This window comes from Globicephala melas, chromosome 18 (genome assembly GCF_963455315.2).
Source record: "Globicephala melas chromosome 18, mGloMel1.2, whole genome shotgun sequence".
Taxonomy (NCBI): domain Eukaryota; kingdom Metazoa; phylum Chordata; class Mammalia; order Artiodactyla; family Delphinidae; genus Globicephala; species Globicephala melas.
This window is the reverse complement of record NC_083331.1, coordinates 47634572-47662106: the sequence shown is the minus strand read 5'-3', so window position 1 is coordinate 47662106 and position 27535 is coordinate 47634572. Positions and strand designations below refer to the sequence as shown.

The 27535-nt window shown below is 35.8% G+C and overlaps 1 protein-coding gene across 3 annotated transcripts in view; it reads left to right on the top strand.

The window, feature by feature from the left end:
* KLF12 (KLF transcription factor 12) overlaps positions 1–27535 on the top strand; it is a 580319-nt gene that overhangs the window by 411128 nt on the left and 141656 nt on the right. For all 3 annotated transcript variants that reach the window (XM_060287905.1, XM_030838658.2, XM_030838660.2), the window contains exon 4: positions 14555–15101. In XM_060287905.1, coding sequence (XP_060143888.1) covers positions 14555–15101 — 547 coding nt within the window. The remainder of the gene's footprint in view (positions 1–14554; positions 15102–27535) is intronic.

Here is a 27535-nt window from a genome sequence, read left to right as displayed (position 1 = left end):
TTCCTAAAATCCTCAAAGTTTTAACGTATATGGCCCCAAGCGTTGAAAACAAGAAATTGTGTGTTTCTAATATTTTCCACTTGGTTTTGGTAGTTATATCATAAATATGTCCAACTGTCTTCTGCAGAAGATAATGAACAAATTTCAACATTTGACCCTATAGTGTGCTAATATAATTTATTGAGTAATCAAGGCAGTGTCATTTTATGGAAGCTGAACTGTTACAGACTATCAGATATAGTCATCTCTAGCTTTAGCACTAGAGTAAAATGATAAAAATAATAGCTACAGCAAGAAATACAACCACAGTTTTAATTGAGTACTTTGTGTCAGGCAGTGTACCTTCAATAATTTAATCTTCAGAACTCCTTTCAAATGTAGGTAGAAATATTAGCACCATTCGTAAGTGAGGAACTGCAGTTTAGCAGATAAGCAACTTGCTTTGTGGTCACAGAACTGGGGCAGAGCCAGGGCACAAACCTAAGTCTATTAGTGTTTATAGCCCATGCCCTTCACACCTCTGCTATAGTGTTATAATATATCCTTTTTAATTAATCATATAAGACATTTAATAAATATGAAATGCAATTTCACAACCAACTCTTGATTATCTTCATGTCAATTACCTATGGGAAAAACATGCTAATAGCAAATCAACTTCCTTTTGTCATCCAGCGTGTATCTGGGATCCTCCCTTCTGCTGACAGTTGGCTTGTGCTCAAGAAATACAAATGAATTTTAATATGAGCCTGAGAAAAAGAATATAATTATGGTGGTAAATCTGCTGGAATCATATAATGAATTTAAAACCCAACATAAATGCTTTTTGGATTATCTGTCACTTGGGATTACTTATACTGCGATCCCTTATGAGACGGTAGATAATTGAACATTGGCTATTTTACTGCAGCTGAAGGTACTGATGCTAAGGAGAAAATGAACTATGTAAATGTGAGTTTGCTTATTTATTTAATAATGTGCTTGAGATTTCATCACAGGAATCATTTAAAGCCAGAAACACAGAGTAACTTTATCTCATGGGAATTAAAGTTCTATTATTTCAATCAAAGAAGTGATTAATATGCCTGATTCTTTTCTTTTCCTTATATATTCAGTAATGCATAATTGAATAATGTACAGTTGTTTTCTTAGAGATATAAGGAAACCAATGAAGGAAAAACAATTCTGTTAATACATGTTTGTGAAGTCCATGAAAGCGTTTACTTAACCTTTTTAGCCCCTTCTTTATGAAACATAGTCACCTTTAAATTGCATGAAATTAAAGGAAAATGTTCTATGGCACTGACACAGTGATTTCAGTCTTTCCTGATCCGCTGGAGGCATACAGTATAGAATCGGACGTGGAGATCAGTGTTGCATTACAGTCGAGGCAATGGGTTCTGTTGTCAGGGATCACTCACAATTGTGTCCTGACACTGCCACTTACCACTGTAGAGCCACTGGCACATTTCTTAACCTCTCCAAGTCTCTATTTTGTATCTGTGAAGTGTGATTAGTAATAGTTTCCTATATTGGGATGTGAGGATTAAATGGATATATCACAATGTGTACACATGTCGGTAAGTGTGAGATACATGCCATTTCACCTTTAAGTATGGTGAAGATGATTCAGGTTTGAGGCCTAGACAGGGTAGCCATCCTTTGGCTGATACCAAAAGCCTCAGTAGAAAGGCAGATGCTTAACGGAGCTCGGATCATCAACCACACTTGTTACTTCAGCTCTCTGACTCAGCCCCAGTCCCCCTTCACTTTTACACAAAACAAATATATCTGCCTTCTTCTATTTATGCAACTAAGCACAAATATGAGAGGTAAACAGTAAATACTTATAAACTCAAGGCATGTGAACACACACACATACACACACATCTGCATATATAGATCATAAACTCAAGTTATTTTTTGTGCACATTCTCACTACACACACACACACACACACACACACACACACACACACAACCCTCCTGTAATTTTTAAGTGTACCGTATGGTAAAAGTCACAAGAATGTATGCATGTTAACTAACATTCATATTAATATATAAACCATACCCAGTTCTAACTAGCATTCACGTTAATATACAAACCATACCCAGTTGCCCACAGAGATGCATCTACTGATGTTTTAACTGTATAGATGGATTTACCTGATTAATACATATGGAGGAAGTTGAGGAGGGAAAAATGAGAGGAAAATAATATAAATTTTTTTAAAAAAGGAAAAAATAGGACGGTAGAGGGGAAAACATAGAAAGAAAGGGATGGTAGCTCAGTGCATGGTCTCTCAACCTCAGCCCTATTGATCTTTCGTCTTTGTGGTAGAGAAGGGCCTGTCGCCCTTGCCCTCAGTCGTGATAATCAAAAATGTCTTCGGACATTCAGTGCTGTGTCCCCTGGGGGAAAAATTACCCAGGCTGAGAACTGCGCCCTTAGCTGTAAGAAAGAATGTCAGATATGCAGATGAAACTGTTCTTTTGTGAGAGGAATTAATAAAATGGCAATCAATTAAATTCTTTTTAAAGGAAGGAATGGGCAGATGGAAACTTACAATGCTAATTTTCGTATGTTACAGTTAAGTTAATAAGTATATTTACTGTTTGTTAAGTTTCATAGATTTATTGAATTTTAGAATTAATAAGGGCTTCAGAGAGCAACTGGGGCTTGTTTCAGGAACTCTGATAGGTGCTGGGTGACAAGAGTGTAATAAAAGTGGTGTGGGCTCACAGCCTGGTTAGAGAAAAGACACAGGAGCCTGGAGTGCTTTGGAAGCACGGAAGAGTGGTATCTCATCAGGACAGGTAGAATCTGGTAAAGGTTGAGGTGGTAACAGACATGTGACTGTGCAAAAGCATAATCAAAGGCACTTTCAGTTAGAAATTAAAGGAAGGGAGATGATGAGTAAGCTACCTGCCTAAAATAGAACCTCTACTAAAACTCAGGCAAGCACTCGTTTTACAAAACTGCGTTGCCTCTCGCTTAGTGTTCCGTTTACCAGATTTACACTTTATTACGCTACCTTTATCAAGGAGCATGCATCACTGGCCAAAAATGAAGCATTTTTTTTCATTTCTGAGTGTCTGGTTTACAAGAAAAGGAACAAAAGAAGTTAAATAGATGATGAGCTGGTTGTTTTTCACTTACATTTCTAAGATGTTGCTTACAAATATAATTAGGCTTTGGTCTTTCCATTTTTTCCCCCCATCTTTTCTCATTTCTTTCAAACTTACATCACATACAGTTTGGCCAGAGCACCAAATGCAGGATGCTGTTCCTAAGAATGATGATTCTAGCTATGGTTATCCTAAAACTTAATGTGAAAACAAATTGGAAATAAACATGAAATAGACGTTATAATGTGAGTTACTGATACCTGCCTCCTGCCCTTAAATTTGCTGTGTGCTAGGTATGTTGGGAAAGTGAGTTGGTGCCCACCAGACAGCTATCCAAGCAGTGCTCATTTTTATACTCTCTTCAGTTTAATATTGCCAGGTACTAATTTCACATGAACTGCAAGAAAATATTTCTCAAAGGCACAGGTTCTCACTCTTTTTCCATCTTTCAGGGCTGATAAGGGCCGCATGGGGGTAAGTTCAGTCTTAGGAATCACTCTTAGGTTTAGATCACAGATCCATATTACATTGTGGCCCTGGACAGTTCTTTCAAATCCTGGGAGATGATATTTCTTTATTTATAAAACTGAAGGAGAAAATTCTACCAGATAATGTTGTAGTAAATATTAAGTATATTTACTTTTCCTGTATTTTAAAAATCAATCATTATCATTCAATTAATTAGTATTGAGTTAACTAATTTATGATTGCAAGTTCTCTGTAATACTTTTTTGAATGTTTACTTGTTGATTTAAAGAGCACAATTTTGTTTTCTCAAATTCATTTACAATGTCCTCCATTCTTTATAGCACAAGGTTGAATGAAACATTCCCCATTGTTCATACCATTTCATGTTTTCTAAATGCAGTTCACTAGAAAAGTGGTGAAACTCTCATTAAAGCTCTGGGGGATGGGGGTGGGGGAAGAGTTGCTTCTATCATGGTCAAGATTAAAATCCTTTTGCAGTATCCTCAGATTTGGGGTGAAAGCTTTTCATCAGAAACATACAAAGCTTTGTAGTACCCATACATTGTTATATATAATTGTTGACATTAGCTTCTCAAGTATGAGAATGTTTTCCCAGTAAACTGTGTTGCGGAAGCTTGAGGTTTCCAGAAGAATTCATAGTTTTAACCCACTAGGGTTACTACAACTGCATACTTTTAGTTACCAGTTACATTTAACTTTTTTCTTAGTCTAATTGCAAGGTCTATAGGTAGATACGTTAATTTATGTAGAATAACCATGCCAACAATCTAGGACTGATAGTAGTAACACCCTTGGCAAATTGAGATTTTAAGAGAATTTGCTGTTTTCTTCTAATAACAGTATATTATAGTGATTTGCTTCTAATAACATTACGGTTCTCTAGAATCTTGGAAAAGCCAGATTGAAAATTATAAAACACCTCCATTCACTTTCTAGGTTTTTTTTCTTTAAAATATATTTTGTACACTACTCATTTTTATCTTTCTGAAAATGTAACTTGTTTCTTTTTGTTTTAAAAGTAGTGGAACTTCCCTGGCGATCCAGTGGTTAAGACTTTGCCTTCCAATGCAGGGGGTGCAGGTTCGATCCCTGGTCAGGGAGCTAAGATCCCACATGCCTCGCGGCCAAAAAACCAAAACATAAAACAAAAGCGATATTGTGACAAATTCAGTAAAGACTTTAAAAATGTTCCACATCAAAAAAAATCTTGAAAAAAAAGAAAAAGTAGTAGATTCACTGTAGAAAATATGGAAAACAGGAAAGAAGTAAAAAAGGAAACATGGATCACCCACAAATTCACCAAATGGAGAAGTTATTATTACCATTCTGGAGTATTTTTTCTAGGCTTTTTTTATTATTTTCATGTATAAAAATATTTTGGTGGAACAAAGTTAAACTCATTTATTATGGGCAGTTTTATATCCTAACGTTTTTAAACTTAACATTACATAGATAATAGTTCCCCATGCCACTGAGTATTGTTTCTCAAACTTGTCTGATCATTGTAGTCGCATGTGATGCTTTTTAAACTATTGGTACCTACACCATATCCCAGACCTATTTCATCTCTGGCCTGTGTACCTTTAAAATGTTCCGTGTATGATTCTGGTTCATAGTTAGGGTTAAAATCATTGTTCCAAATTTTATTTTGTTTTTATGACCACTTTGTTGTTTCTAACTTTTATTCCTGTAAATAAGGCAAAGTTAAATATTTGTGTGTACATCTTTGTCAAAATCCCAAATTGCCCTTTATGTCTAAAGGCAAGTCCCTGCGTTAAGTTATGCCCTGTATCCCAGAAGGAAAGTTTTATAACCAACTTGAATATATAAACTTGTAGATAATTTAACTTTAATAGTTATAATATTTTAATATACTAATTAGTTGCAAAGCAAATTCAAAATCACATTTTATGTAAAATGTACTTATTTGCATAAAATTGAAATGGTTGATACATATGTCATCTCCCTAACAGAATGACCATCTTTTGAAAGCTTCTTCACAGTTCCAACACTTGAAATTATGAGGTCATTTCACAGGGATCATGACTAAATCTGTGTTAACATTCCTTGGCTTTTTTTTTTAAGCATATTCTCTTTGGTGATTTCTAAAAGTCAACACTGGTGTTGATTGAGAATTTGCTTTTCAAAATAGCATTTTGTTTTTCAAAATAGAATGATTAGGGATAGACTTTGAATAGACGTATTTACATGTATATGGAGAGGGGAGAGAGGGAAGAAGAGAGAGAGGGAGATGGAAGTGCCCTAGATTCTTTTTTAAAAAAAATTTTATTGGAGTATAGTTGATTTATAATGTTGTGGAAGTTTCAGCTGTACAGCATAGTAATTCAGTTATACATACACATATATTCATTCTTTTTCAGATTCTTTTCCAATATAGGTTATTACACAATATTGAGTAGGGTCCCCTGTGCTATACAATAGGTCCTGGTTGGTTAATCTGTTTTAGAGATAGTAGTGTGTGTATGTTAATCCCCAAATCCTAATTTATCCCTCCCCACCTTTCCCCTTTGGTAACCATAAGTTTTGCTTTTGAAATCTGTGAGTCTATTTCTGTTTTGTAAATAAGTTCATTTATATCATTCTTAAAAATGTTAATTCTTGTTTTAAGGTATTTTAAGACTCTTGAGACACAGCTCACCAGCATTCCTGAAAGTGTGTATCCATTTACACTGCTGTCCTGCAGCATAATAAAGTGTCTGTTTTACTACAAGCTTGTCAGCATTACTAGTATCATTTTTTAAATCTTTATTTCTTAGAATTCTGTGTCCCAGCCAGGAGGAATACTGAGCTATTTCCCCTGTCACTGTAAATCATAGCTGGTTAGCAGGAGTCTTGTCTGGCTGGCAAGTCCTCTTTTTCAATCAGATCAGTTGTCCTCCATCTGCCTCCCTGTTCCTGCCTTTGTCTTCCCTGAGGCTCTAGCCTGCCCCTTCTCCCCTTTTGCTCAGACACTCATCTCGATGGGTAAAATCAATGGGGGCTCGATTTGTACAGTTAATTCTACACCTAAACGTATTAATTACGTACGCCTGTGTGTGCCTTGTGGCAGTTGCACCTTAACGGGACGGGACCACTTTAAAAAACCTTTAGACAGTTTCACCCTCTCAGATCCTTAGAAAGACCTGCGTGCATCTATACCCCATTTACCAGGAAGCCAAAAGATGAAGCTCAAAGAGTTGGTTTGCATGAGGGCATTTTGCTGATTTGTAGGGGGCTGGGATGGAATTAAATCCACTGCTTGTGAACAAGTTCTGGAGCATTTGAACACTATTGCTTTTCTACTTCTGCCACATTCTCATGGTAGCTCCCTCTGATTCCAGGGGTAGGTGAGAAAAGGTGGCTTTCTCTCAACTTTGCTACTTGTCTTGTTTTGGCTTGGTTGTTGATCTCTCTTTAAAGGCATTTTCTATGAGTAGAGAAGCATATACAGGCTTCTCTGGACTACTTGCTTGCTTTAAATATCCAGAGTAAAACCTACATTTTGCAAATATACCTCCCTTTACATAAAAAGATTGCGTTATTGCTTTATATGTTTGTAATATGTTAGGGTTTCCAGTTGTATCATTTGGGTATCTCAGCCTCTCTGAGGTCATCTTCTAATCTCTGAAATTTGATGTATTCCAGTACTATGAAAAATATCATTATAAAACTAACTCTTTATGGTGAATATTTTGTGAAATCAAAAGCACAGTCCATCTGGTAGCAGACAAGATTAATCTGTTTGAGAATGGTAAACATTATTGCATATTTTAAAATATGTAACTAGCACAGAACATTTGCCTCAGGCGTTTGACTAAGACTGTGGCTTAGGGTGAAGATTCAAATGAACTTTTTATCCCTAAAAGTCTGTAAGACATGTTCCTCTCACGTACAGTGAAACTTTAATATCTTACATCAGTCACTGAATAATAATACCAATTTAAAACCAAAAGAAGAAGAAATTTAACCGTGCTGTAGTCAAGATAAGTCTATAACAGTTACCTCTTTTTAAAAAAAATTGCAAGTGTTATGATAATGGTTTTGGTTTATGAATTTTGCAAAGAATTATAAACAAAATAATAGATAAAATTGAATCTTATCAGTAGCATTAATATTACATTCAAGTTAATTTAAAATCATTAGGGGACTTTACTTTTTCAGTAGAGATTTATACTTTCAGAATAACTCGGCAGATTGTACTTAAGAATTCCATATACCCACCCTACCCCCCCCTTCGCAGTCTCCCCTATTATTAAAGTCTTGCATTAGTGTAATACTTTGTTAGATTTAATGAACCTATATTGATACATCATAGTTTACATTAAGGTTCATTCTTTGTGTTGTACACTTCTGTGGGTTTTGATAAATGCATAGTGACATGTAACCACCATTGCAGTCACATACAGAAGAGTTTCACTGCCCTAAAAATCCCCTGTGCTTCTCTTTTTCATCCCTCCCCTCCCTTCCCCCAAGCCCCTGGCAACTACTGATCTTTTTACTGTCTCTATAGTTTTGCCTTTTCCAAAATGTCATATAGTTGGATTCACAAAATTTATTTTTAAGACGTATTTGCATGCTTTTGTGAAGTTCAGTTTGACAGTAATTATAAGAAAATAGGAACAAAACTACCTTCTTATACTTCCTTTTTGGACATTTATTGTTGTGACACTATTTCGTTATCTCATTTGACCAGGTAAATGGGATTTAAGTGGCTTAATATCTTGAGCACAAATATTCTCATCTAACAAATGCGTTTGAGTCTTCAATGATTATGTTATGTGGTAGAACACAATAGTAATTTACATGTAACACATTATATTCATGTTCAAACAAGTTTGTGAGTCTTTTCGTTGGTTAGGAATGTCTGCTATTAATTTTTTAAATGCACAAATAGAAATGCCTCTGTCCTCTACCACCCTGTAGGAGAATCCTCCCCACCTCAGGTATGACCCTAACTTTACAACACATAAGTGCCAAACCAGAATTTCAGATGTGCAGTCAACTGTTAACATAAATTCTGATGGCTTTGGGTAAATAATATGATTCATGAAAGCCCTGGGAAATAAATAATAGGTCATGGAAAAGTATAATAACTAGGAAATAAGGAAAATTTAGGATAAATTTAAATGCCTGCATTGAATCCTTTTAGAAGGCTGGCATTTTCAGTTTGTGAAAGCATAAAAACATAAATGTAAAGCACAAAGAGTCCATTATGTTCTGCATATGTTCTGAATTTTCTTAAGGAATCAATCATTTCTTAAACCAGCACTTGAGAGATTGAGATAAAGCAGCTGAATTAAATATTCATTGAAAATCTTCCTCTTTAACTCATTCAGTACTTTTGAAACCAAGTTCCAGATTGTAAACGTAGGCTATTTCTACTTGTTGCCTTTTATTCTCTCATCCGTACTTTTAGAAAAATTACAATTTGTTTTTCCTTTTTTGAGTATACTTTGCTTTAATTTTTTCTTGGTCAGGTTTACAGATTCACACTTGTACAGCAACTGTAGTTAAGAGTTTGCTCTTAACATGAAGAATAAAGAAGAAAAATCACTAGGCTTGAAAGAAAGGTGAACGATGACCATCAGGGCCCATGCGAGACAAATTTTGAAAAATTTGTCTTTGAAAAAAGGCCTTCCTTTTTAGTAAAATAACGCAATAGAGAGGAAAGCAAAGTACTTGTTCCTTCACAAATTGATGTTTGGTGCCTTTCACACTTCGAGCAAAAATGACCTGTCAGAGTTGAGCAGGTTGCTTGCTTGATCCATGATGCTCATATTTTTAAATTTTCATTTACTAATGTGGAAAACTAAGACATGTACCTATTGTGCATTTCATGTACAAAGAGGAATTCTACTCTTTAAATAAAGTGTATTTGCATTTAAAATAATGCAGTATAACAAAAGCTCAATGATAACAGGATATGGAGTCATAGTTTATTCCCTTTTTTACATGAAGTGCACAGTAAGTTTCTTTAAGCACCTCCCGTAAAAAGTGCACATTCAACTACTCACCAAGTCAGTGAAACTTACACAAACTAAATTTCTACTGAGACACAAGAAACAAATAAAGCTCTACTATTTCATCTCATGATAAGACTGTTGAAGAATAGCCAACATCCCAAAACAATTATTTTAATATATTTATGTATTATTGTCATAATGGATACAAACTGAACTATGGATTGATAGGCGATATTTATATAGTGGAATTAACAAATCAGACCAGTCAATTAAAATGTATTCCATCAACTATTACATGCTCATCCTGTGGGCCAATCTAATTAAGCTAAAAAAAAAATAGAGCAAAAAAAATTTGAATAATGTCAAATGACTGTCCTTGTGCATTTTAAGAGAAGATGTGTTTGTTTAAAATTTTATGTGGAACCTGAAAATGCTTACAGTATTTCTACATGTTCAGCTTACTTTTGTAACATATATCTGTTTGGTTGTTTAGCAAACACTGACCCTCTACAGTGGCTGTATTACGCCATCCTGCCTCAGAATATATCTTATGCTGAGTTCACGGAGCTATAGTAATAGATCAGGTTCTGTTTGGAATTTTAGTTCTAAAAGGGGAATCTCATTTACTTCTGTCCCACAATTCTCAGTATTACTTAAAAGCACTCAATGTCCTAAATTCAATCTTTACAGCAGTTGTGTGAGTTTGGAATTTAATACTCTTTTATAGGTGGATAAACGCAGACCTAGAGAATTTTCATGATGATACCATGACTGTACAGCTAATAAGTAACAGGGCAGGTCATGAATTCAAGTCTTTTGTGTCCAAATCAAATTTTCTGTCTCTAATAACCACATAACAGGCTATAAAGCGCGGATTCTTATAACTGTGAAGCCATGAGCTTTGTAACAGTAGGCAAGTCACTCTACAATCTTCTAAACGCTGCCATGAAATGATTTCTCAAAAAACTTTTATAAAGTTGGAAAGATAGAATTAAACATAATCTTTTTATGCTTTAAATGCTGCTTGCTGACCTGCTGGCTCCCTGGCTGGCTGGATGAGTAGATGAATGGAGAGATGGAAGGATGGATAGATAGTTAGGCACATCCTTTTTGTGTGTGTGTTTGTGTGTGCACGTGTGTATATGCATAAATATTATGTTAGTTCTCTGACAATCCCTGATGCCATTAAAGATGAAACAGCTTATAAATCTTGGATAACATTTAGCAGAATATTACCCAAGTGGTCCCCAACCAAACGTAAGAGTCTCTGGAGGGCTTTCCAAAGATGAGGTGGTGTTCATATATATTTTTTCTCCTTTTAAGGTTGCCAGGTGATCAAAATACATGACAAGCCTTAAAAACCCATATTCACTTGAGGACTGTAATAAGATTCAGCTGATGGCAACGGCTGACTGTAGGAAACACATCAGGTACTCTGAGTACTCACACAGAGAAAGTTTTAGATACATTTTTGCATTTATTCAACAAAATGCCTAAAGCTGAAGTTACATTTTAAAACGTTTATTCAGGAAAAAGATGATCTCATTAGAACAGCTCACACGTAATCCCCAGATCACTGAAGGGAATATGTTCACTAGAATATTGTGCATTATATTTTATTGAGTGGATTATTTAGAATCAAACTGGCCTTCAGACTTTTGAAGAAATATTATTATGCAGCAGTATAATCCTATTTATATTTATCTTTATGTTTTTCACACACCTTTTTTTAATGAAGTATATTGTTACATTTACCTTGTCAGACTTCTGTGTGTTTATGCGTTTATTTCTTAAGGTATGTATGAAAGGCTGAAAAATTACTTTATTGTGGACCCCCTCCAAGAAATACTATATCATCTCTTGGAAAGTGAAATTAATTACTCTCATTCTCTTTGACAGAAATGCAGCGTGCCCTTCAATCTTCACATCCTTAGAAGGAATTCTGTTTCTGTTGATACTATTAAATATAGTTTAAGTGTTTGATCATCTTTTCCACCCCAGGGTCATCAACAGCAAAAATTCAGCTAAAGTCACTGCTCCCAGGCAAAAATCTTGATGGGCTTTTATTTAAAACAAACAAACAACAAAACAACAGCAGTGCTTAGAGGATGCTGCTGTGAGTCGTCCATCAGTGTTGTATCAAGAATTGAGTAGTTAGTGACCAAGGGCAGAATTTTAGTATGAAATCCTTTCTTTGTTCCTTTTTACAAAATTTTCATGTCCTAACTGTGCATAAAACTTTTCTTTGTGATATCTGGTCTTTTCAGTGTCCCTGCCTCTTAGAGGCTGTTTCCTGGTAACATAACCATATCTTTTCTCACTTTCTCAAATCTGTGCAGTCCTTTTATTTAGTTTCTAAGTGCTATAAGTGCTGCTTGTTTGGTGTTTTCCCGTGGTTTCCCCAGCTTTCCTTCTGTCTCTTGGCTGCTCTCCCATTGCTACACGTTTATGGATTCATATCTCGGAACCAATGTGTTTCCATTTTCCACTGTCCAAAAGCCAAGAAATGAATTCTAATCATGATTTCAGGATCAAGCCTTTCAGGTCTTTTCTTTTTCCTAAAAGGAGGAGGAAGCGTATACCTCAACTGTTTGGGAAACATATTTATGCAGTATTGCTGGTCTTACGTGTACGTACGTGCAGCTTGAAGCTGGAATTATGGATGGTTTACTGGCCACATTATCACAGTAGAAATGATTGGTATGGGCTATGAGAATATATTATGTCAATAGTGTAAACGGATGAATGGTATGATCAGGGTTTTGTCCTCCTTAGACTGATGAGGCATTGTTTTTGGATATGCTGGTTGCATTTCAACTGCTACGTGTGAAATAGGAACCAGCATGTGCCTCTGTGATGTTTACACTTATAAATTCATGCATAACATGTCTAACGCTCCCAAATAAGATATGTCTGTTGTCCAAAGGTTTGGTTGATTCTTCCTAATTTTTATGAGCATTTTCCGTATTTTGGTTTGAGCTTGTGCAAAAGCTATGTAGTTCTCAAGTATTTGAAAGCACCTAGGGGCTCTTAGTATTGGGTCTTCCTAGCTTTCTTGTATATACAGCAGAATTACAAGAGGAGTGCTCTTCCTCTATTGTTGTAAAACAGCTTAAGGAGTAAAATTTTTTTTAGTGAGGGATTAAGCAGATACCTACAAAGTATGGACTCGTGTTCATAATCTACAGAAGTCTAAAGCAGTTTGCAAATCTCAGTGAAGCTTGATGCCTCAGAAACCATCTGTTTACAGATAAGCTCCATGTTTACCTCCTGTATTGTCGTAGTCTACGAAAGCACTCTTCCATTTACTTTATGAAATGTTTGCACCTCAGCCTTTGGTTTATAAACCTATGTTAGAACCTTGTGTCTAAGTGTAATTAGGAAGAAAAAAATTCGTGATGGAAATAGTCACTATTTCCAAAATTAGAATTTTGGAGAGAAATTAATCAAGGCTATATTTGAAAGCAAACTATGTTTGATAATTTGTGCTTAATGACATATTTTATAATGTTAATGACAAACCAACTGGGATATTTTATGAAAGCAGCCTCAACAAAGAATTTCTATATGGGTATGACATACTAATAAGAAACATCCTACATTGTTCTACAGAGAAATTAAATGATAATACTGTGTGCGAATTGAAATAGTGTTCTAGTTAGAAGAGTAGATAATGCTAATAGCTTTTTATAAAACTTGCTCCGTTTATGGTGTTTCTTTTCTTTGGTTCTTAATATCTGAGAATATTTAAATTCTTATTTCTCAATTTCAGCACATGAAATGAGATCTTGTCATTTAGAATTTTATGCAGTAGATATTTGGATGCTTCATTTTGATATTTTCTAATTCTTGTCTTTTGGTGGGTAAGTAACCATGTTAGCTTAGAAGCAAAAAAAAAAAAAACCAATAAAACATCAACCCATTTTCCTGTTTATTGATCTGATACCATTGTTTAGCTTATTTTCTTTCTTTTCTCATTGTTGCTAAATAAAATGCCCTTGCACTATTGTATTTCCTGAATGGAGCTATAATTTATATTCTATAAAGAAAGATTTGAAGAAGCATGTTTTGTTCCTTTAAGTGTATGCTCAAGCTTTGAGCTTGAGCAAACCAAAATCTTTTATTAAACAAAGAATGAAATGAACCAAATTAATATAATTTTAGGCATTGTTGTTCTCATACCATAGTGAAGCTGAAAAAAAAAAGGTTTGGGTCTTCATGTAATAGAACAATAATGTCTACGTTAGCCTGGTCAAATTAGATATAACCAAAAATAATCTTTTGTAGTCTAACTCTCTGTTAAGGCTAGACGGACACCTGCTAATTTGGGGGCCATTTTAGGCCTTGGAAGTAGACATTTAGTAACTGTTTCTTGAATTTATGAGTGAATAGGTATAAAATTAAATTATATTCATGCTCAGTAATAACACACTGAGCCCATTAGTCTGGGTGGAATCTTGGATTCTTTATTATTATTTATTATTAAATTTTGCTCATTAAAACTTGAAAGCATGAATACAAACTTGGACAAAATTATTATCATTGTCTTAAATTACACAGCACAAGCATAGGCAACTTAAGATTTACAGAATAAGCTTTTCCTAAAATTATTTCCTAAAAATACCTGTTGTAGTATTTCTGTATATTATTTTGAGAAAAACTTTTTCATTGCTATGAGCTCAGTTATAATCCAGTTATTAGAAATGGCTTGTATTCAATAATTTAGCAAACGGGTGTGGGAAGTTGGAGAATTTTATGCCCTGTTTTAGTGTATTTCCCTGGATTTTGACAATGATGTCTGTCGCCCTCCCAATCGTCTTACTCTGTTGTGCTTTTGTACTCTCCACTTTAATTATGACGACTGTCCGAGCGGTTCTTCAGATATTTGGAGAGCGAATTAATGTTCTGTAGCAATAAGAGAAAAATTAAAAAACATTCAAGTCATCAATCATACCTCTATTTTTCTCCCCACAGTCTCCAAACGTCCACAACTACCCCGATATGGAAGCTGTTCCCCTGTTGCTAAATAATGTGAAAGGGGAACCCCCGGAGGACCCGTTATGCGTAGATCACTTCCAGACACAAACTGAGCCAGTGGACTTGTCCATCAACAAAGCCAGGACATCCCCTACAGCCGTTTCCTCCTCCCCCGTTTCCATGACAGCGTCCGCCTCCTCCCCTTCTTCAACTTCAACCTCTTCATCGTCTTCTAGTCGTCCAGCCTCATCCCCAACTGTTATAACATCAGTATCTTCAGCATCATCTTCGTCAACGGTATTAACTCCAGGGCCCCTTGTTGCCTCTGCCTCTGGTGTGGGAGGCCAGCAGTTTTTGCACATTATCCATCCCGTTCCGCCTTCAAGTCCCATGAATTTACAGTCTAACAAACTGAGTCACGTTCACCGCATCCCCGTGGTGGTCCAGTCGGTGCCTGTCGTCTACACAGCTGTGCGGTCACCTGGAAATGTGAACAACACTATCGTCGTACCACTTTTGGAGGATGGGAGAAGCCATGGCAAAGGTAAGAGACACAAGCAAGCCTTGATTTATTTCAGCAGTAACTCTTCATTTATTCAGTGAGAGGACCCCAAGTCATAGGCAAACACACTACATCCAAGGAAGTTCTGTGCAGAACGACACAGGAGCCAGCTGATCCACGGCTGAGTAGAGCACAGTTTAGTAGAAACTAACCTCATATTTATATAGGTATATGCTTCAGTATTACTTAGTCCATATTTCTATATATCAAGTCATTTAATGTCAGAATTCAAATACCTAAATTTGCAAAGTATTTTTACCTTCAAGCGCTCAAATCGAAAGTTCAATCTATAGTCAGCGTAACTGCTTGTGAGATGTAAATGTGTAAATCCCTCGTAGAGGTTAACCACTGTGAAATTTTTACAAAGTGTGTCAGGATGTTTCTTCTTTCAGTTGTTCAGGCTGGAACTTACTTGTCTGGCAATAATATAAAATTCCATGAAGTTCCAGTGGTTGGAACCTTTGAGTAACTTGTAAATTAAGTCGCCATTAAAGTAATTCTAAAGTTAGGTGTTTGGCTACAAATGTGTTATGTAGCTTGAGTTCTTATCTTCATACAAGTCTAAGTTTTTATTTTAAATAGCAGGAAGCCTCCATATGATAGAAATAATTCAAAATGCAGTATTAATATTTCCTTCTGGGGGTTAGAAGGCAGAAAGATACTTTGTTACATGACTGTATGTAATAATACCAAGTTAACTATATATGATAGTTAACTGATCATGAAGTTATTTTTCTTCTTCTAAGTTCTTTTTGTTTCATTTTTAAATAGAGGGAATTGTAATAATATCATGGTGTTGATTTTTCTTCCCTTTCTATGAATCTAAAAAAATAAGTCACCCTTCTATAGAGATGTAAAATGCCTATAATCATCAATTCATGTGTGTATTTTGTCTTCAGAGCCTAGAAATGACGATGAATTAAGACTTAGATTGCATTACTTTTTGCTTTGATACCATATTACTTCCGAGGTCCGTAATTAAAATATGATGGGTGAATACATAAAACACTGCCTTCGTGTAAAATACTAGTAAAGATAGTTGTTTTGGTTCTTGTATAAGGTGGGATTCAGTGCATAGGAATAACATTTGGTCGTGAACTTGGAGAAATTTTTGCAAACGTACATTACAGAATTGTGCGTTCATCTTTTGCAAGTTACTGTTTTATCTGCAGTGAGTTTCTTCATAGCACATGGCAAGTTTCATCTTCCCAGTTTTACCACCTGAAAAATCTAGTGCTTTACAGCAGTCAGAGGTTTAAACTGCAAACTTGAGATCCAGACGCTCTGCTTACCTGACAACCTATTTTTTCTTTTCTTTTTTTTTTTTTTTTGGTGCTTTTATGGGCAAAGGCCAGGAAGTAGTCCCACCACCATCTTTGTGAGCAGGTAGAAGAAAAAGAGGAAGAAGTGAGTCTTTACATAGATTTTTCTTGAGTCGAACCTTCTTTGATATTACTAATACTTCTGATCCAAGTGAGCTAATCGATTCAAATAATAATAACATAACTAAAGGCCACATTAGGTATTTATTTTCTTTTATAATTTACATATGTGCTTTAAATTTTTTAAGAATTAGGAATTAACAACTAGAAAAATTATAACCTTGCGTATTACATTATACATGTGTACACCATAGAACCCAATCTTTTTACAATAACACTTATGAAAAATATTGCTTTTATTGTGAAGGTGATTGATAAGGATCTTAACACTGTTCATGACCTGCTTTTACAATTTCCATGCTCTAATGAAGGAAACAAAAGAGATATCTCTTTTATTTGCCATTATTTGATGGGAGAGATTACTTTTATTTAAAGTTTACTGCCAAAATTTAATTTTCTGGAAAATTTATCTTTGCGGAAGAACTGTGTTAAGTAAGACTCATGCTGTAATTTGTTCTCTACATGAGTATATTTGTTAGTTTCATGCAGTGTTTTCTATTCAGTAGTTTCCTCATATCAAGAGTAAACATTTATATAACCATAAACACACTAAACTATAATGTGGATGTTAACAGCATGAGATTTGGGATCAAGGTTGTATGGGTTAGCATCCTAGTTCCCTCACTTCCAGCTTTGGACTGGGCAGTAACTGGGCAAAGTTATTTAATTTCACTAATCTTCATTTTCTTCGGTGATAAAATGGGAATAAAAGTATGCATCTTTCAAGATTATTGGGAAGATAAAGTAAGAGCTTATGTGTAAATGTCTAGCACTGATCAACTGTCAATAAATGTTTGCAGTTATTTATCATTATTATATCCCCCCCCCCCAAAAATACCTGAAGCAATAATGTTCAGAAATTTTTTCTCTGTCTTATAAAAACAGAAAGTTGGAGGAAAAAAGACTTACTGAATTTAAAAGTGAAAAACTGTTTCCAAGAAGTTGGTATAGAAATGCTTCTCAAAGTTGTTACAACAAATTATAAGGGATGAGTGTTTAGGATGAGAAATTGTCTGGAAAATCCCATACTTTCTATGTTTATTAGTTTCTATTAAGTTTTTATAATCCCCACATTCTACACATATATTGCTACACATTTTATAAGTTTTTTTATTGTTTAATTTATTAATTAGATGATGGTAAAATTCTCTAATGGAGGAGGTCTGCCTACCTCACAGAATGAATAAAGGAAAGGGCATTTCAGTGATTCCTCACGTCTGTATTTTGCACATATGCACTGGGCACTGGGCCAGCAATGAAATGGCTGGGTGATAAAGGGAGCCCTATTTCCATTCTCAAATAGGACTTGTATATCTGGTATGGATGAGCAAAAGAAAATACAATAGGGGAGTTGGTTTTTCAAAATGCTACTAATAAAAATACAAAACTAACTCTTATAAATGTAGGTGATTGTACTAGCTGATTACCTTTAAAGTTGGTATAACATATCTGGTCTGTGGTAGAGAAATAGATTACCTTACATCACACTACACAAGGGACTGTGAATGAATACATCTGTATCTAAAATACCATGAATTGAGTCATTTGTCCGTTCAAGTATTTATTGAGCATCTCTTATGGGTCAGGCATTTTATTGGCACCAGAGACATAGTGTTGAGCAAAACAGATGCTGTTTCTATCTGAGTGCTTGTAGTCTACTGGGAGATTTTGACATCAAACAGAAAAATCGTACAATTAACTGATAACTGTGGACAGAGTTGGGTTAAAATGTAGACCAGCCATGGATGTGCCTAGGGCAAAGAGTTTAATTATAACTGCGGAGGGAGAAAGTTGTATATGACAAAAGTATTTTCATACAGGGTGTTACATGTGGTTGGAAAAAATGTTTTTGCTGTTATGCTCAGAAGTGGGTGTTCGGGGCTTGGGAGTGTGGTGGGCTGGAACTTCCGCACGGTATGCTTGGATGTGAAAAAGCATTCTAATGAGGAGAGGACTCCAGCCTATCCAGTATCTATGGAATATGGTCTAAAGGAATGGCAAGTTGTCAGCTAGCCCAGGGCACCAACAGATCTCAGTTGGATCTTGAATGTAATCTGTGATATGAAGGAAAATGACATGATGTTCTGGAAGGCACAGTAAACACAGTGTAGACTAGAGCCATTAGAGGTATGCTGTCAGAGAAGTTCTCCAGAGGAAGACATTTTTCTGCTTGATACAGGACAAAGTAGCAGTTAGCCCCTCGAAGTGATAGTGCTGTGGGGTAGAAGGCTCTCCACGGAACCTGAGACCTATTATTTATAAACAAGACCCTAAAGGAATTATTTGACCTTGTAAAGGAATTTCAGTTCAGCCTGGGGAAGTTTTTGGTAGATTTCCCAGGAGATTTTCATTAGTTTTTACAGATATTTAGCAACAGGAAGCATAGAAGGTCAAAAAACAAATCACAAGCAAAGTGATTGGTTTGTTACTGCCTTGATGGAGAAGTAGGCACTTTTATGGTTCTCTTTTCCTTCCTTCCTTTTGATCCACTACTAAGGTGAGGGAAAGAGTGTTTAAAAGAATGCAAGTGAAGAGAGCGTTTTACCGAGGGACTCATCAAATGTATCAAAAGCTTCTAAGGGGCCAAATAAAATAAGGACTAAGAATGGAGCATTTCGGGAGGATGGAGTTTACTGGTGACACTGTGTCAGTGGAGTGGTGGGGACAAAGGGCGGACTGAAGTGAGTTCATGTTCAGATGGGAGGTGAGACAGGGGTGACAAAGTCCAGACAACTCTTTGGAGTAGTTTTGCTGGAAGAGTTTTGGAGAAATGGCATGATAGCTGGAGAGGCGTTACGCTCTCAAGGGAGGAATTTTAAAAGAGGCAGAAAGTATAGCATGTTTGTATTCTGTCAAGAATAATCCAGTAGACAGTTGAAAATGGGTAATTCTAGAGAGGGAAGAATTACAGAAGCAAAATTGTTAATTGCACGTTAGTTGCTTATATAATTTTGTGGAAGTAACCTGCATCTTGCAGTAATTAACCCAAATTCTAAAGTCAATTTATTAGATTGACACAAGTTTTAGGAAAAAAGATACATAATGGAAAAGGAAAGAAAATGCAAAAAACAGCAGATAATGATCTAGGATTGACAATGAAAAGCAAACAGAAGTTCAGCAAAATGTGGGTTCCACTGAGAATTATAAAAACGATACCAGCATTAATATGAATATAAGATCAAACATTTCTCATTCACCACATACTGGAACGTACAGAATAATTAAAAGAAAAAGGTAACCCCCAAATAATTTGTTGTTTAAAGACATTTTTATAATTGAATATTAATAGATATTACATTTCAGAAACGCAGAACACTTAGGAAAGAGCAAGGCCGTAACCAGTCTGTGACCGTCCAACTAAAGAGCTAAAAAAAAAAAAAAAGTATTTACTTTCTCCCTCCCATATGTGAGCTAGTCCTTTCTCCGTGTAGCTAAAGGAATAGGTAATATCACCTTGATGCCCAGGAATGAGGCTCGAGCCAAGGTGTGATTGACCAGTGGCTTTGAAACAGCCAGAACTGAAAAGCCAGCTGGGTATTTCACTGTTGCCCAATTTTCTTCCCTGACCACTATTGCTTCCTTCTTTACTACGTTATATAGATGGTCTGTTGGTCTGTCGTCTCCCCCTTTCCCCATATTGTCTTCTCCTTAGCCACCCAAACCCACCGGATGTCCCCGTGACTGTAAAAAGGAGATTGCCCAGCGGAAAAAGCTCAGCTTGTTTCCTGTGCAGCCACTTTGTTTTTCCTGAAAATGCAACCCTGGCAGCCCAGCCTACCAGAAGTTTTACAAAACATGTTTCTTGCATCAAGACTTTTTATTATAATGGTGTCATACTTGAAAAATAACTCATTATGGGTCATAAGTGCATTATTCCTGCCCATATATTTATAGGATAAAATCCTTGAGTTTAAAGTACTTTTTCCCCCAGATGTCTGACTAGAGCATGTTGTTACTGCTGTTAAGAAGCCAGCAGCCATTTGAGCATGTCATTTCTTTCGTCATCTCCTTTAATAAAAGCGTGTTGTTTTTATATTATTTGTAGATGAAGTGAGGAATCCTCCAAAACTATACCTTTTTCCCACAGCACTGGTTCAGGAATTTCAAAGGGCCGTGGCTACGAGCAAATCTGAAATACTCAAACCCCATTTCTTCCTATAGGCTTTTGCTTTTCTCAGCAGCCCACGGAAAGAAGCCACAAGTGTATTTTTAGTCCTAGGCCATTTATACTTGTGAAGGGAAATCTGGTCATTGCAGTGATTGCTGCAGAGCTGGTTGGAGGTTGTGACTGTAGCTCCTGACCGTCTAATGCAGCTGGAGTTTTGCTCCCATGAAACTCTGCATTTCAGATCTCTTTGTGTCACCAGTTTTCTTCTGCTGTCAGCTTTCCCAACGTTGATGTTTGTGGTATCTTTTTTCAGGTCCAGGTTCATTTTGTCACAGACTTGCTTCTCCTGTCTACCTTACACATGACTGTCCTCTTTTAGTTCACCATTCAATGGATTCCTGGTGTCATCTGTCCATAGGACCAGAATAGTCCAGGGCAGCTGACTTATGCTCATGTATATGGTTGTCTTGGCTTCTTGAGTGATTGAACTATCACAGCTTCCTTTGGTAAATGTATTCTTCTACTTATGCTTAATTAAGTATGATAACTACTAGATAGAGATTCCTATTTTAAATCTGAATTTAATATCTATTGACAAACCATCTAGTTACTCCATCTTTTATTGTTAATTTTTTAATGTTGCTTATTGGGAAGCAGGACTGGATAGTTGCTGACTTTGGGCTTATTATTCTTGAATTTAGACTTTGATAGGACTTGAGTGTTTTATTACTGTCATAAGACAGGAACATGTCAAATAGAAAGGCAGCCAATATTTATGAAAAACTGAATTTTAAATAGGAGGTCAGAATATTTTATATAGATAACGTTGGTCATTTGTTGTTTGTTTTTACCTGACTTTCAACAAGGAGTAGAAACTTATCTGTATTTTTTCACTTCTGGGCATCCATAGGAAGTTGAATGGATTCCATCAAAAAAATGGCTTCTTATGCTCTTGTTTATCTGAAATACCCACAATCTGTCGACTCCTCTGTTTTATCTGGCATAGACTGGGTTGGGTCTAAAATTTGATGATAATAACTGTCTTGAGAGAGGAGACAGAAATTGTATGTTCTGTTCTAAGAGAATTAGCAGAAAAGAGAAAACTGTAAATGTAAACTGTAAAATGTCAAGGAATGAGTTTGGCTTTTCCCCCGCGCAGTTAAATAGTAAATAAAATTACAAAGGGGAAAAGAAGAGAAAAAAGTATGGCCTGCAGGGGGGATCCACATTAAGAGAGAGGTGATACTTCATTCAGAGATAGATATTATGTAAGGAAGCAAAGATAATAGACAGGAGACAAACCCATTCAATAGATAAAGTAGCTAAAGCAAGGGGTTACCAAAGTGGCATTTGTGTCCATTCTGTTATAAAGTGATACCTAGCACACCATTTTAATTTGTTAGGTCAAGTGCCTCCTATGATAAAGTGGTCTAATTTATATTTAAATAGATAGATGCTTAAATGTGATATATTACTAGTATTTAGTCTAAGGTTAGTCTCTATATTCATTTTTCACCACACCTGAAAAGTTTTCTCTGATAATATTTAACACACTGAACATTAACATACTGGATCTTGAAATATAATATCTTTCCTTTCCTCTATAGTTTCCTTTTTTAAGAACAAGTTTTTTCTTTCCTGAAGTCATGTTCTATTTAAATATAAAGCTTCTAATTTCAAATAGTACAGGTGCTGTTATGCTGCAAGGAAATTCTTATTTTACATATCAGATTGCAGATATTTATAGGATTCTTTTGATGATGTTTGGACTTATATACTCATTTCAAGAAACCTTTGGGTATTGGATGGCTATATCTATATATGGAGAGATATAGATATCTATCCTTATCTGGATATATCTATATAGATATAGTTATTTTTTGCAAATGGGCATTTTACCTAGTGACTCTTAAGACCTGGAAAGAACAAATGAAAGAAGGAAGAATATAAGATCCAAAAGGGAAACTTGGTCTTAGAATCCTTGCCAGCACTGTTTTAAATTGGCTTTTTAATTATTTATAACCTTCTGGCTGTGGTTTCTGTCTCCCGATTTTTTCTCACTCCCTCAACAATAATTCTTTTTCTATTCCAAGCTCTGTTACTATTTTCTCAGCCCCTTCTCTCTGCCCGTTCTCCATTGTTAATGGAGAATTTGATTAACTGTTCTTCCACTTTGTGTTCTTTAGAAAAGAACAAATTGATATTTATCTTTCTGTCTAATAAATAAAAGAAGAGCTACCAATTTACAGAGTTATCATTACGTACTCCATCTTTCCTCCAGCCACCTTCATGTGGGGGAAATGCTGCTTTGATCATTGGCCAGTTGTATGTGTTTTTCATGACCAGGCGTCTTCACCATCGTTTTTCTTCATTTTATCAACAAATGTCTTATGGACCAGTTATATGGCCAGAAATGTCACTATGGCGATTTTTAAAATAACTTCTCTCAAAAGCCTGCTTTTTAGTGTACAATACACTAAAATGATACTGTTCACACTGTGAGTCATTTTCCTGTTGATGAATCTTGAAATCAGTTGATTAGCTTATAATCAGCATTTTAAAGAAATTAAATAGGATGGACTTGATTAAGAAATATGAGAGTATCACCCAAATAAGTATTATATCATGAAACTTTTACTTCCATACATGCAAGTGCAGTACTGTGTGTGTCTGTATACTGTCTGTGTACTGAGTCATATTGAAATACGTATTTCTTACTGTAGTTCCTGTCTCAGAAGTTTGAACGGCACTACATGGAGTTCCGTCACCTCTAATTCAGATTTTTTCCCCTCTTCCTTTCTCTTTTTTTCCATCTCCCTCTCGAATACCCTTCTTGATTCCACCTTCTTTTCTCTACCCTCTCACTCTCCCATCTCCTCTCCCTTTCTGTCTTCTTTCTTCTCCGAGGTGTCCTTCTCCATCTCCCTCTACCCTTCACCATTCTACCTTTTCTTGAAGCTTGATTCTTCTTTCTCTTCTATATGTAACCAAATCACCTATCCCAGAAGTGATGTATTATGGAACTAAGCAACCTATATTGAAAATGATAGCCTGTGTACTGCCATCTAGTGGTGGGATTTTAAAATATTGTGAACGGAAAGAGTTGGAGGAACTCTATGGAATCAAGTTATTTCTTCTATGATTGCTCTCGGGTTTTCCCAGCTGGTTTAGGGTTGTCAGGGAGTTCAGTGAATATGCTCTTTTAAAGTGAAACTCGAACATGAATTCGAAACCTAACTTATCTCCTTTTTTAAGAAGCATCCCTTCTACTCACTTGTCCTGCTTCCCATCCTGCACATTTGTATGTGACTTCCGTTTAGTAGAAATGAAATGCTACTTTCTATGTATCTTTGCTTAGTTTTTTTTGTAACTATGGGTTGTGTTTGTTGGGTTAGTGGACGCACGTATATGCCGACTTGTGAACTATTAAGTTTTATTGAATGTCACAGAGAAAAAATAAAAAGAGAGTTATGTCTGGGACAGCAGGACTTCAGGAAGACAGAAAATAGGAGAATTTGGTGAAACTGATAACTGGGAGTAGCCCTTGGAGAATTCATCAGAGAATTCAATCAGAGAATTCATCAGCTTCTCAATAGCTAGGAACTTAGGAAAAGCTCAGTAGAAACGGAGTAGAATTCGAAAGATATTCCCATGGATGGTTTTCTCAGATTCTCAGTGCGAGAAAGATCTAGTGGGACTGGGATGACCTACAATAAGAATAAACTTTTCTGTTGACAAAAACTGTAGTTGCTTATATAATGCAGTATATATTATTATAAATCCTCACTCACAGGATGAAATAGGCTGACATCTCCCAAAATCCATCTGGGCCTCATTAGCTACAATTTTTTCAACACATTGCATTGTGCCTGACACTAGTAAATGTTCAATAAATACTTAGTGAATGAACAAATGAATTAATTAATGTAGGTGCAGTGTTTTATATGAGGTGCTCAGTTAGAATGCCATGGCCAGTGCTGGTCTCTAGTCCTAAACCCTAAACATAAAAGGAACCTTCCCCTGTATGGTCAAGTAGAAGAAGCAACAACATAAAGTGGAAACCAGCAGGGTTCTCATATCCTCACAGCGTGGATCCTAGCACCCCTCCCCGCCAGGCTGTTGCCATTCCACTGAATATGTCTCATGTCTCAGCCACCATTTCCATGGCTTTTCATGAGGACAACTCTCCCTTTATCCATGTAGTTTCCTTTTCTTGGACAGCCTTTTCTTTCTCTGGAAAAAGACCTGGTTCAGATGCCTTCTCTTCTAGAAAGACACATACCAAATTGTATTACAATTTATGCCATACATACACATACACATAGATATACATATATGTAAAATATATTCTCTTGGCTCAATATATGTGGCTCAAATATATATAATATAAAATTTTATTATAATGATATCTATATCGTGGCCTTACTGCTTTGTCCAGTGTCTGGCACACAATGAACAATAAATGTTTGCAGAATGAATGAATATCATTCCCAGAGCTGTTACTCTCTTATGTCAGTGGGCCATCTGTAATTCCCTGGTGTTTTTGAGTGTATTGTTTCTACTGTTTCCCAAGTTTGTTTTATTTCATTGAATTTAATACTGAAGAATAATATTTGGTGGTACATTATAGATGCTTGATATGATTTAGGTTTTAATGGTTTCTGGAGTTGAACCCCTGTGGGTGAGACATATTCTTATGGCTTCTGAACAGTCTTAATGAAAAGATATTGCTGTATGAAAATTACAGCCAGTTCTTATTTATTGTTTTACTCTCAGGTAAAATAGTTTGCCTGTGAAACTAGGATAAATAATGGCTTTGATTGGATCCAGGCAATTAATAGAGTCTGTGAGGTTTCTTATGTAATAGTAATGCCAATTTCATTTCCCAGTCAAGGTGAAACAAATTACACCTCCTATCCCATTGCAGTTAACTGTGTCAGCATCACAGTACCATAAAATCTCAATAAAATCTGAAGACTGTGGAGTATGGATAATCCCACTATAAATTGCAATAAAAATTACCCCTCCAGACTCTATATTGTCTCCATGAAGTTCATAGACACTGTCTCTTTGTACATAAAGTTTTATGAAATAAATCGACCAGTTCTTCTGTCCTTACCAGATAGCAAGCTGTTTTGATTTAAAAGCTGATAACGGTATAATCAGTTTTTGGTGTTTGCAGTGCATTTTAAAAACATAAGTTTCATCTAAGGAACCTTAAGTAGAAGGAAAATGCTACTTTAATTTGCACTATGCACCGAATGTCTCTTTGTGAGAAAGAATAATGACATTTTTACCATGGTGGGGCCCGTTTGCTGCAGCCATAAAACAAAGATTTCGTTTCTTTCCACCAATCTCTAATTTTAAAGGTATATTAAGCAAACCCAAGCACAAATCTAAAAGAGCTTTGCTAAATTGCTTCAAATTTTCTGCATTTAGAAGGAATTGTCAATTTCATGATTGCATTTTTGTCTCATCTGTGCTAAATCCAAGAGCTCCTTAATCATCTCTGGTGTGGCCTTTGTTAGGAGTAGATGTTTTGTCAGTCCTCTGTAAACACAGAGCCCTTTAAAACAGAGGAAACCTTCCAGAGACTTAGGTTGTAAATCTGCAAAGAACATGAATTAGACCCTGGAGGAAGTCATATGTTATAATGAAGGTAAAGTAGGTAGCATTTGACGTGGAAGTTAAAGAAGCATAAGGCTTTGCTACTTGGAGTAGGCAGAAGTATTCCAGCCAAGGAAAAGAGCGAACAATGAGGACAGAGAGTGAAGGGTACGTAAAGAATGAAGAATAGTGGAGCTTTACTGAATCTTAGGCTATAAGGCACACACACACACACACACACACACACACACACATACACATACACATGGCATAGGGTATAACATATACATTGCATACGTGATATATACTATGAATTACTTATAGGGGAGGACCTGAGATTCTCCTTCTCTGAAAGAGAAAGCCTTTTAACTCTTAGTTTAGATGTACTTCTTACATCCTTTGTGAATATGACTCTTCCTGCTGTGTGTAGAGAGGAAATAGTGAATAAAAATGGCAAAAGAAAAATATAGGAGAGGTATATTTCTCAATTTTTATTTTTATAACTCATGTCCCCTGAAATGTTGTCTCAATAGATTGTTTTATGTATTCCCAATAGCCACAAAAACTGTAGCATTTCACTTTCTGTAGTTTTCCTTAGGAAAAGAAGTTACTGATTTTGCGTTACCAATCTACAGATGCTCAAAACCCTCTGAGATTCTCATCTGCCAACCCCCCTGTCAAAATAGGAAATTCCCTTCATCTGTAGGTGGACTTAGGGCAAAAGAGTGGCAGCTAACAAAGGAGGTGTCAAAATTATTATTAAGATAAGAACTTGAAAAATCACAGCAAGGTCTTTCGGGATTGCAGTAAATAGGCTTACACAGCTCTTGAGTCCTTGGAGGTAATACTTTATTACAGCATAATAATTGCTTTTGAAATAATGACCATTAGTAATGAAGGAAAGGCTGAATTATGGTCAGTCTGTTTGAAGTAGGAGACAAAGTATGTAATAAATCTTGTATTTACTAAAAATCATTTAAATAATTAACCTTAATTGAATGCTTATATGTTCTTTGTGCTTTACATACATCAATCATCTTTAAGTCTTACAGTATAACCAGTGCATAGGTTTTATTGCTTGTCTTTTACAGATAAGAAAACTGAGACTCATGTACCTTCCTCTACTTCTTACAAGGTTACAGCTTATTAGTGATAGAGCCTTGAATAAAATCACAACTTTTTAATACTTTTGCCATACTTTGCCTTAATTAAAAAGGTATGCCTTAGTTATCTAGAAAATTTGTCAATATTAAATAGCC